Genomic DNA, 11,807 nt, shown 5'->3' with positions numbered 1-11,807 from the left:
CTCTCTTCGATTTTCTCCTTTTTATTCTGATTTCAAGCGCTTCGATAAATTTATTTATTCGATGAAGAAATCATTCGATAATTCTTCTCACGAAATACAAAGAGAAAGAGAGAGAAAGAGTTTCAAAATTTACGTGGATAAATATTCTTAAGAAGAAATCCAAAACATTGGTCGAAATAAATATTTAATGTCGACTACTTTCTCTACGAAATTCTTCTTACTTTCGCATGTTTTTGGTGCACGAATTGACGCGATGCATTTTAACGTGATCTCTCCATGATAATAAAACTATTTTAAAGGAAAAAGAATAATTTATTTTAATGTATTTGAACAGTGAATGCGATCAAATTATAATGACGAGTAAATTGAGAATCGTGTTCGTTCGGTGAAAATAATTTGTTTGAAAACTTTTTAAAGTTTAATAAAAAAGTTATGAAACAACGAATGAAATTAATTGGAAATAATTAATTCAACAGACTCGATTTCTCTGAATTCTAAGAAACATCAGAGGTCCCTATGGCTAACGATTAGATAATTAACTATGTCAAGAATTTTCCTAAAACTTTCTATTTACTAATTCTCTTTTCTTCTCTCTCTCTCTCTCTCTCTCTCTCTCTCTCTCTCTCTCTCTCTCTCTCTTTTCTTATTTTAAATGAAAGAAGAAGAATGTTTGTGTAAATTTTCGAAACTTTTTCCAGAAGAATGATTTACATGCCTCTTTTTGTGGATTACGGGGTAACCGTGTACCCGCTCGAATAGTAAATTACTTTCGCGGTTAGCAGAGCAGGAAGTGACCACTTTGCATTGTTTGATATATCCAGTCTCTTACACGAATAGCAAATGAATAGAAAGTCATTCTTGGTGGTGTGGCCGAACGTAACACGATCTCGATGCACCGTTTTCTTTTGCCACCGGACATTCCAATGATCGATCAACTATTACAAACACAAATATCTATATAGATATAGTATGTAATATTTGATTATCTTATATAACAATAACTACTATGATGTTTTTAATTTATAGTAATAATTGCTTATAAATATATTATATATTACTATATGAATATAATATAATATATATCTAAGTATATATATAATTCATATTCTACTGAAATTTTACTTTTACTTTCATTTTGAAAAGAAACGATTTCTAAATTAATTAATATCGAGTAAAGAAAAAGTTGTCGATTACTACGTGCAATCATGCAAAAATGTTTCTCTTAATTCAGATGCAATATTTTTGGAAAGATCGAACGGATTTTGATGTCAACTCGTAGATTATAACGAATTCTCTTTCTATCTGTCGACGAGGAAAGATATTACGCGATTCTTTCTTCATCGCGTAACACGATGTAAAGCAAAGAGTAATATCTCAAGATGCAGTTGAATTTCGTAAAAATCAGAAGACCGAAACCGACACGATCGAATCGTCGTCGTTCTCTCTCGTTTTTCCTCTTGACGAAGTTTGCAATCGCTTGGAACGTTACGCACACTCTTGGAGAACGTCTGCATACCGGGTGACCGTTACGGTGACGTATGAAAACGGTACCAAGAACCTCTATAGAATTCCTCGGTTAGCAACGAGTAAGTAATGTAATGTAATTCGCACGGTGTGTAAGAGGCTCTTAATGAAATTCAGCAATTCGATTACCGTTGTAATTACATTCTCTCTTGGCAAACAGATTGGTAGATGACTTTATCTATTGCTAGTTAAATACACACAAAAAAATAGAAAAGAGAAATGAAACAAAAAAGAAATCGAACATTATTCAAGTTCAGTCAATAAATTATACATAAAAATTTTTAATTGATGATCCAAACTTTGCATAAAAAAAAAAGATACTACTTATCTTTTTGATACGAATACCATAGAGATAAAATCCTTTTCTCTTTTCTTTTTTTTTCTTTTTTTTTTTAAATTAATCATCCAAGCTTTCTATATTAAAATAGACCAAATAATCTTGTTGATAAAAATATTATCATGGAATGTTTGTTGAAAATGTTGAAACCTATAGCAACTCGTTATAGGGGCTCTGACAAAGCTCACGAGGTCTTTTTATACGTATACACTTTCTGATTAAATACCAAGACTCGACGAATCTCGTTTAAAAGGTATCTTCTAAAGTCTAAAAAGGAAATTAAACGTGTATATGATAAGAAAAAATATGTATCATTAAAATACGTAAAGTAACTACTTTAAAAAAGACTATACCAATTAATGCTACTTCCGTCGATTTGTTACATCGTTGAATCACAATCATGAAACCGTAAGAGCTGGAAAAAAAGAAGTCGAGAGGATTCATCGTTCTTTCTGATCACGATCGATCGATAAGATAATCGTTGCTATTTCCCATGACCGTGGCTCTTTAAACTGCGTGAAATTACTCGAAATAATAGCCTAGAAACAATAAACAATATAAATAACTAGATACTCCATTGATTTACAAATTTCGATGAGTTATGAGCATTTCTAAAATCTCAAGAAATAAAAAAAAAAAAAGAAAAGAAAAAGAAACAATTATTAATAATCTCGTCAAATTATCTTTATGTTCATATACGATTAAAACAAGCTTTCTTTTCAACAAGCAAGTAAAGAAACGGCCTCGAATAATTATGGCAAGTTTGCAGCGCTTATCAGAAGTCCTCGTAACATGCTCCAGTTCTCTTGGTCGACCTTGAATGCGTCCAACGCATGCTATATAGCTATATACCTAAAAATAAATACTGTTAGAAATCTGATTTCTCTCTCTCTCTCTCTCTCTCTCTCCCTGTAAATATGTGTGTGTGTGTGTGTGTGGGTGGGTGGGTGGGTACAGACATATATACTTAAAATATCTTTTTTGTTCAGTTTAAAAAATATTTTAAAGTCATTTTAATGATTGATAGTTAGCCTGATCGATGGTCAATGCTCGCAGGTTGCCATCAATAGTCACGACAAGTCACTACAAGTCCTGACCTCGTGACTATCTAAAGGCAGAAACTACGTGACGGAAAAGCGGATACTACTCACTACGTGTCGGAAGTGAACTGCCATGCTCTCAATCTGTGTACGGGAAAGAATTTTTCTTGCTTTTTCTTCCTCCCCTCTCTCATTTCTTCTCCTTGGAATTTAAACTACGAACGTGTGCGATCAACTGTTCTTTAAATGTAAACATATTCGAGAGAATGAATCAGCCAAGTATCCGAATTCGTTTTGAAAATTCAACAACTTTTTTGACAATGTAAAAATTGCAATAAATATTTTCATGATCATAAATGTTGCTATACGTTGCTATATTCTTTAAGATTCTCCTTTCACTGGGTTTTACAGCTGGAAAAGAAATCGTTGTTGGCAGATAAAATTGTTATTTTACAAATAGGTAATTTTTTTATAAATGTGAGTAATAAGGCACCTGTTACAAAATAATCGTAGAAGCATTTAGCTTGACCGCGTTAGTAAAAGTGAACGACGCATTTGCCAGCAAAGCGAATACCAGAGATCATTGCTTCGCCATGCGTTTGTGTCTCCCGTTATTCTACGAGCTGGAAATTTCAATGCTTGCATGCATCATAGGACAATGCACCTTTTATGATTTTTTTATATGTGTTGGATGATCATTACAATATCTCTGAAACATTAATGAATTATCAAACAATCGCAATATTTTTATTCAAGTTATTGATTATAAATATTTATTATAATTACTATATATATATATATACAATATTATCATCCATTAAATATCGACAATTGTTAACTATTCATTTATACATTTCAAATTAAAATAATCATTTATACGTTTAATACTGCATATGATATTTAATATACAATATAGATATAATAAATATGTTAATAAATAGAGACATTCAAAGAAAAATCACTTTCTCTCTTCTGAATAATTAAAAGTCACAGAAATCATTTCAATGGAAACAAGAACTGATAATTATAAGAAAGTTTTTATTTAAAATGTCAAGACGCCTCTTAAGTACACTGTTTTACGTCTCGACGTCGAGGACCTCGCCTCTCTTATTTACATAAAACTTTCGAATCACCACGGAAAGCATTCTTAGAAAGCTGCCAATGCTTTTTCTCTTCTCGCACCTAAGAATCACGGAGTAGTCTATGCAATTCTTTTTTTTTTTCAAATTCTTTAACCCGAGTCTCTCTACCTACGATTCCAATACCTGGATTGAAAATTATCGAAGCTTCTTGGAACGTGGACAAAGAGCAAGGTCACGTCAAGAGAGAATAGTACTTAACAAATTCCTAACTAAATTTCAAGAAACTGTTCAAGGAAGAGTTGAGTATTGACTGTCAAACAAATCTTACATTTACAGTACATAAAAGAGTACTTACAAAAAGTATTACAAACGTATTAAAATAACAATCGTACGCAAGAAAATGTTGAGAAATATTCTTCTAAAAGTAAGTTTAACTTTAATCGTCCAAAGTTCGAAATACGCTAAGAAAAATTTATCATGTGAAAAAAAAAAAAGAAATACCGATTTCACAGTGAAAAAGAAAAAAGAAGAGGAAATAAGTAAGTAGGTACTTACAGTGGTGGTGACGTGGCAGGATGGGAACGTTCTCTTGAAATTCCCAACTAAAAGTTTCCACAATTTAATCTTTATCGCGGTCGCGTGACTCGTACGTACATACGAGATAGTCTAGTGAATTCCTGCGAACATTTTACAAGATCGTCTGGAATACCTTAGGAACGGTACTACTTGTACTGCGCCGGAAGTCTAAGGGGATAATTTCGTGTCGTCCGCTGGATAGAGGAGACTTTATTACCTAATATCACAATTTCCACTTTAAGACCGGTTTTCTACGATAGCTCTAACTATAAATAGAATAGTCTGTGTGAATCCTTTCTTCTTAATTTCTTCCCTTTAATCCACTAAAATTTAGAAATATATGTATGTACAAATATAAATACAAATTGATTATATAAATATATTATAAATCTATTAATGCGTAATATAATCAATCGCAAATTGATTTCTTTTTTTCATATAAGAAGAAATGTATACAAAAAAAAACAACAAGAAATGCAACCAATTTCCAATTGATCAATATATATATATATATATCTTACCTAGAATATACAGTTTGAAGACACTAACCATGATGATCGAAAAAGAATGAACAGCCAAAAAAAAGAAAAAAAATCTTTCATCTTCATCGTCAACCTAGCGTGACTGAAGCAATCAAAAGAAACGCTATCTCCTCATTTTCTTATTTGATAGAACAAGAGAGAAAGATAAAAGATCCATCGTTAACAACAATGAACGGTATAGCTTAATAACGGTATACCGGAAGTTAATTTCATTCTGACAGACGAAAAGTACCAGTGTTAAAAGTTTAGTGTCACGCTTCAAAGATGTCTCACGATTCTGTCATGGTTCCGTCGGTATCTTCCGCGAATCCCAAGTATTCCGCACGACGGAAAAGGTAATGAGAAGGCCAGTAAAGGGTGTGGTGGTATTGGTGCTGATGGTGATGGTGATGACGATGGTGGAGTGTGGGGAGATTCGAGAGGCGAGTTGAATTCCTCGTAATTAACGTGACGTCGACCCACTGACCCACTCGACTTCTTCATTTTGGTTCGTTGCCAAGGAAAAAGAGTTTCGGCAACAATGATCCTTTGCATTAGCAAGGATTTTCATCATCGTTCTAGGATAAATAAGTAAATATCTAAATGTCTGACAATATCTATACAAAACGTTATATATTTGCTATAGAATTGTAACCTGTTCAAAGTAACAAAAAGATTTTTGGATGAGACCAGTTGTCCTTCGGGATTCGAAGGACGACACCCTCGATAAAGAAAGAAGAAAATATCTGGTAGAGAATTCGACTCTGTCTTTTGCATGCTAATACGGATGATTTTGCAGTTCTGCTTCTCTCGAATTCACAAGAATTCTTTTATTCCTCTTCTACGACTCTTCAACATTTGTCTACGAAAGAATTCCTCGATGTTAAATAACTCTGAACGTTTAGAAATTAGAAGTAGTTTATAAAAATATGTATTATCCTTTTCTTTGTCCTAAAAAGAAAAATGTCCAATTATATGATAGATTTTTAAAAATAATCGTATGAAACGATAAGATATCTACTAATTAAAATTATATCTAACTTTTCACGCTAAATTATTAGGATAATTATTAAAAAAGATGGTATAAGAAAATGTCAAGAGATAAAGAGTTACCTATCTAATTTTTCAACAAAAGAAGAAAAAATGTTGCTGTTAAAGGAAGTTAGACCTTTCCCACGCGACCTGTCCTCGAGACTTTTCTTTCCACGACCTAGGAGGTGTACCTTTCTTGAAGATAATCTCCCCCAATGTCCCCTCTCTACTTTTCTCTCTTCGCAACACGTATATATAACACATATATACATACATACGTATATATGTATGTATGTACGTTTATACGTTTATACGTATGCATATGCTGGCTCAAGTTGCGCAACGAGAATATTCGTGATTTCGCCTTCGCAGTCACGGTGCAAAGGAGAACGAACGGAGGGAGTTTCCTTCGTAGACGACCTGACCTCGAGACCTCGAATTGGCTTCTGTCGATTCTCAAAGAGAGAATCCATTCGCTACTTCTTCGTAACTCAGCGGACAAGTTCCTTCACCTCTGACTTAATAACATCATTATTTTCATTTTTATATCTTCACTGGCTATCCAATTTCATTAATAATTCATTACTATTATATCATTACTCCGAATATCTAGGTGAATCTGTAAAATTAGATATAATGTATCGATAAAACATATTCTAATAAAAAAGAGATTACTATAACGAACAGTATAGTCTTCACCTTCATCTTTATTTCTCTTTATTTCTCGCTCACATCAAGGCAGCAATCGCTGACCTATAAAGGGCAGGTCAACGAAGCGTGGCACAGCCTTAACGTCAAAGCAGCTCTCGTCGACGTTCGTATACCGATCTAAAAACCAAGGCACGCCTGTTTCATCTTGAAGAAGATTCCTTTGGGTTCTTCCGTAGATACCTACATATGTACCTAAACTCGTTGAGTTTCTATATTAGCAGCACGTCGTTCCTAATCGGATTAGAAAGTCTTTTCAACGTATTGAACGAGGAATGGATATCGATGATAGATAAGTAATCTAGATGATTACTTAATACCGATACATCGTTTATGATCGTTTTGAAGAATATTAGAGAAAGAGAAAAAGAAAGGAAAAAGAAAACAAAAGGAAAAAAGGAAATAAAGAAATACGTAGAATTAACGTTCCAATGTGAAACCAGGCGAAAGATCGTCCGTTTCCTTCGACACGATTCTTGGGAGCACCCCGAGAACAACGTGCCCGGGGGTCTCGACTCTCTCGCGCGAGGCAGGTAGTAGTAGTAGTAGTAGTAGTAGTAGTGTAGTAGATAATATTAATAGTAGTCGGATTAGTGTGTGGTACAGGCGACACACGAAGCTAGTAGGCAGGGAGTGCCCGGACGATTCATGGAGCAAAAAGGATAGAGAGTAAGAAAGAAGAAGAAGGAAGAAGAAAAGAAGAAAGAAAGAAAGAAAGAAAGAGAGGGGTCTGTGTTAAAGGAAGAGTGGGGTACGATCAGCGAAGTCTCACGCTTCACGAGCCGTTCTCAGTCTACGAGTATACCGGTAGAAGCTAGGAGTCTCTTTCGTTGCTTTCAAACGCTACAGTAGAGCGCGCGTGCGCGTACAAATCCATACATATCCTCTCCAATACGTGTCTCTCTCTCTCTCTCTCTCTCTTTCTCTTTGTACATACGTGTACTTATGTGAGAGTGCAATATCAACTGACTAAAAGTACCAGAAACGTTGAAGCAGGTGAGGGTACACCTAGCGATTAAAATTTTACATCCGAAGACAAAATTGTTCGACAGAGCGGCCATTTTTCCTTTTCAGGGGCCCCAATGTGGCCCACCAAGTGGAAGTACGACGTGTGCCTGCTACCGGCCGCGCCTTTGGATTCCTCAAAGTCCACCGTAGCAGCTCTCGAATTCCTATCGAAGTATCAGCCTGTATAATCTTCTCATCATTGTGTGTGTGTATGTGTTTGTGTACGTATGTGTATGCGAACAATCTAGTAGTGCGTTGCTCAAAGAGCAGACTCCTTGATACGTGCCGCGAGTTTGCGATCACGAGGCTACACGTGCAGAAAGAGAGAGAGAGAGAGATTCTCTTTGGAGGAGACTACGCCACTGTGGAACGCCGCATACCGAAGAAGAGAAAGAGAGAGAGAGAGACAGAGACGGAGTGAGGGAACTGGGGAGGGGAGGAGGTGGGGGGATAGAAAAGGTGCAAGCAAGTCGAAGGTAGGAACGTCGTATGAGACCGACGAGGACGAACGAGAGGTTAAGAACGTGTAAGAGGAAGAGAGACAGAGGTAGGCAAGATTCAGAATAGAGTGGGGACCCGTAAGAAGGCGGCCATAATGGCCTGACGCCGATCTCAGCGAACAGCGGCTACAGCTGCTGCGAAATATCCAAGCGACTCTCTCTGCTTGCTCGAGTCCCGTCGGAGCACGCCTCTTATTTTGCAACTAGCAGAATCCATCGTCGTCGTCTTTGGAAAGTGGCTGCGTAATCGTGAGTGTAGTGCTTGTTGGTATACCTACAATCTCTATCTCTTTTGTGTAAGTGCCTGGTTAAGTTTGTTGTGTATTAATAAAAGAGAAAGAGAGAGAGAGAGAGGTTCCTTTCCTGATCTTTTCTCAAGTAATTGGGAAAAAATGGCAGAGTGATCCAGTGTTCCGTCTAAATTTACGGTGACTTGAATACTCGATCGAGGAGTGTTCTGGTCCAATTACCTGCAAAGTTTCATTGGGATTAAATTATTAAAAATATTAAAAGAATGCGGGGTGCTAATCAAGAAACAGCTACACCGTATTGCCGGTGCAGAGTATTGTACCTTGGTAGTTCGGTACCTCATGCTAGTAAAGAAGGTTTGTTGGGTGTTCAAGAACCTTTGAGAGAATTATATCCAGAACAAGGAGCGTTGGGTGCTCGTGGGATTGACTCCTGGTTAAGTGTATGGAGCAACGGTTTGCTGTTGGAGAACGTCGATGAACATCGCAAGAAGGTCACCAGGTTCTTTCCTATCGAAGCACTTCACTATTGTGCTGCTGTGAGACATGTGAAGGGTGGTAACGGAGATTCTTCAACTACGAGATTCCTGCCTCTCGACTCGCCTTTCGCCAGGACGCCGAGCGCCAATCATCCGCCGCTCTTCGCGGCCGTCTTGAGAAGAACGACCGGTATCAAGGTCCTCGAATGTCATGCATTCATTTGCAAACGCGATATGGCGGCCAACGCCCTAGTAAGATGTTGTTTCCATGCTTACGCCGATAGTAGTTATGCTAAGGGATTAGAACCATCAACAGGAACAACGAACGGAATGACAACTGGCAATCCATCGAACAATAGTCTCTATCATACTTTGGGTGGGTCCAGCACGACTCTGGACAATCCACAGGCTAATCGTCTGGATGCTTCATCGACGGACGACCTTAGTCTTTACAATGGCGACGAGAATCACAAGGTTTGGGCTAGGGGTCGTGACGAGATGGACGGTGTCTATCAAGAACAAGGAACCTTGAGAAGTACTAAAGGTTCCAGACCACGGCAACTGGTTGCACCACCTCCACCACCACCACCACCTCCTCCTCCACCTTCTCAACCTTTGCTGGTCGAGGAATCTACTTCTTCTGCTACCAGGAGAAAGACTAACAAAAAATTGAAGAAGTTGAAGACTCGAGCGTTGCACGAAGACGCGATGCAGCAGCAACAATTGCATCATCAGGTGCATCAAGGGATGTATACCAACGGCCATGGCCATCATACTCTCGGACATCCAATTAGACAACAACATTATCATCCACATCCGTTACCACCTAGTAGTCGATCCGTTGCTGGAACTTTAGCCAGACCAGCACCTGTCTTGCTGGTACCAGCCGCTACACTACCGAGAAAAGCGCATCAACATCATCCCAGAGGACTGAGGCCGATCCCAGCAGCAGCACCGATTGTTCCAGTTTACGCTCCGCTCCCAGTAGTTCCACCTCCTGTCGCAGCGGCCATTTATCCAAGCGGAACGTATGGGACTGCTGGTAACAGAGGTAAAAGGCATTCCGAAGTAGAAGGCTCTACTCTAGGTGCTTCTAGAAGATTAGCAGCCTCCCACGCCGATTTAACGTCGACTGAGCTTGGAAAATCGGCTGATAGTCCGGAAAACGAGTCACGATTTGGTACTGGGATCTACCGGCGGAAAGGTCACTTGAACGAACGGGCCTTTTCTTACAGCATTCGCGCGGAACATCGTAGTAGGAGTCACGGTAGTTTAGCTTCTTTGGGTTTCAGTGCGCAGAACGGTAACGCATTGCCCAAAGAGGAGAAGAAGGATCGAGAGATAGCTCAACTGGTGGCAGGATTAAATTTGGATGAAAGTCCAAACGATCGAGTTCAACCTGTACCGACATCTAGAGCCGGACCATATTCTCATCATCATCATCAGCAACAGCAACAGCAACTTCATCAGCAACAGCAACAGCAACAACATATGCAACCTTTACCTAGGCCACGACCTCGTTAGGTACATCTAGCTTACATCAATCGTTTCACATATCCTTCAACGTCGACGTTCTTGCTTCTTGCGTTTATTTTCGATCGAGTTACGCTATGGGAGAGCTGCTATTGGACCGAAGCAACATTCTGCTTCGACGTGGGCGTCTTCTTTTGTGGCATTCGAGCGGAACAGCTTAGCAGAGGTTATCATGCTGTCCCAAGTACACTGCTGCTACTGCTAGTCGATCAAACTGATTTCACATTCTATCATTCGAGATAACCTGGAAAGAAAATAATACAGTAGTTATCGGAAAGTGGACTGATAAAACGAGTAGGTTATTCCTATAAATAAAAATAATAACGCATGATCGATTTAGATCAATGAGACATTGTTTTAAATCTCCAGATGACGTAACAATCTTTAGTCCTAGGGAAACGAGTAAGGACTAATTAGACGAGCCAGGATTAATTATTTTAGGATTAATACAACGAAGGATCGTTCTGTTGGTTCAAGCTCGTTAAATGAAGGCACGGAGCATGTAAGAGCTGGCCTACCTCCTAACGTTTTCTTTCAGAAAATGTCTCTGTTATTGTTTTACAATGGTTACTACAATGGTACTATCATCGAATATCAAATTATTTCATTACGTATGAATTTTACATATATACATACACCCACACACGTATGTATCTATGTAATTTCATTATTAAAGACACATCTCTTATTTCAATTGTGTTATTTTATTTTTATTATTTTTTTTACTTATGCGAGGAGGACCAACATCGTAATCCTGTGCCAAAACTCTTTTTTTTTTTAAACAAATGGTACATCTGTTCCGTAATAAATAAATAAATAAATAAATAAATAAATAAATAAATAAATAAAATAGGAAGTCGAGTGATCATGAGCTAATTTTTTTTATTTATCTAATCGCAAGTGCCAGAGAAAGAGAAAGAGAGATAGAGATAGGATCATCCTGTGCTAAAATAAATAAATAAATAAATAAATAAATAATTAATTAATTAAATAAAAAAAAATATGAAATACGCGATTGTTCGCTTTGTGCGATCGTGCGAAAAAGCAGAGATAGGTAAAGAAGGAATCACGCGTGAACGTGGATCATAAATATTTATCGCACAACGTTAATGTAAAAAAGAAAAAGAGAGAGAGAAAGAAAGAAAGAAAAAAAAAAACACATATTGAATTTCTTAACGCTGTTTCTCTAGTCGCGGCTTACATGACTTTATACGGCGAC

The 11,807-nt window shown here is 37.5% G+C and overlaps 1 protein-coding gene and 1 long non-coding RNA gene across 7 annotated transcripts; one reads left to right on the top strand and one right to left on the bottom strand.

Annotated features, from left to right (window-relative positions):
- Positions 1 to 1,967: 1,967 nt before the first annotated feature.
- LOC127068509 (uncharacterized) lies at positions 1,968 to 7,429 on the bottom strand. Of its 3 annotated transcripts, none has more exons than XR_007782961.1 (10): positions 6,812 to 7,429; positions 6,194 to 6,731; positions 5,736 to 6,031; positions 5,081 to 5,658; positions 4,693 to 4,882; positions 4,539 to 4,585; positions 3,395 to 3,610; positions 3,013 to 3,312; positions 2,215 to 2,713; positions 1,968 to 2,128 (listed from the first exon to the last, which is right to left on the bottom strand). It is a non-coding gene; the product is annotated as an uncharacterized LOC127068509 (long non-coding RNA). The 3 variants fall into 3 exon arrangements; XR_007782962.1 differs by having other exon boundaries at positions 4,539 to 4,882; positions 5,081 to 5,219; positions 5,334 to 5,658; XR_007782960.1 differs by having other exon boundaries at positions 4,539 to 4,882.
- A 195-nt stretch (positions 7,430 to 7,624) lies between these two features.
- On the top strand, positions 7,625 to 11,790 carry LOC127068495 (uncharacterized). 4 transcript variants are annotated; one of them, XM_051004750.1, is made up of 2 exons: positions 7,625 to 10,259; positions 10,348 to 10,551. In XM_051004750.1, exons 1-2 carry the CDS (start codon positions 8,843 to 8,845, stop codon positions 10,398 to 10,400), a joined length of 1,470 nt encoding a protein of 489 aa, XP_050860707.1. In that variant the 5' UTR covers positions 7,625 to 8,842; the 3' UTR covers positions 10,401 to 10,551. The 4 variants fall into 4 exon arrangements, 2 of the variants coding, with proteins under 2 accessions (XP_050860707.1, XP_050860706.1); XR_007782951.1 differs by adding an exon at positions 10,977 to 11,790 and having other exon boundaries at positions 7,629 to 10,882; XR_007782950.1 differs by adding an exon at positions 10,958 to 11,790 and having other exon boundaries at positions 7,629 to 10,882.
- Positions 11,791 to 11,807: the final 17 nt, after the last annotated feature.

The sequence above is a fragment of the Vespula vulgaris genome, chromosome 13 (assembly GCF_905475345.1).
Source record: "Vespula vulgaris chromosome 13, iyVesVulg1.1, whole genome shotgun sequence".
Taxonomy (NCBI): domain Eukaryota; kingdom Metazoa; phylum Arthropoda; class Insecta; order Hymenoptera; family Vespidae; genus Vespula; species Vespula vulgaris.
Note: the sequence above shows the minus strand (reverse complement) of the source record. Positions and strands in the feature narration are given on the sequence as shown.

What these genes read in the sequence shown, in the direction of transcription:
- LOC127068495 (XM_051004749.1), top strand. Translation starts at nt 8,843, where the DNA reads ATGCGGGGTGCTAATCAAGAAACAGCTACACCGTATTGCCGGTGCAGA.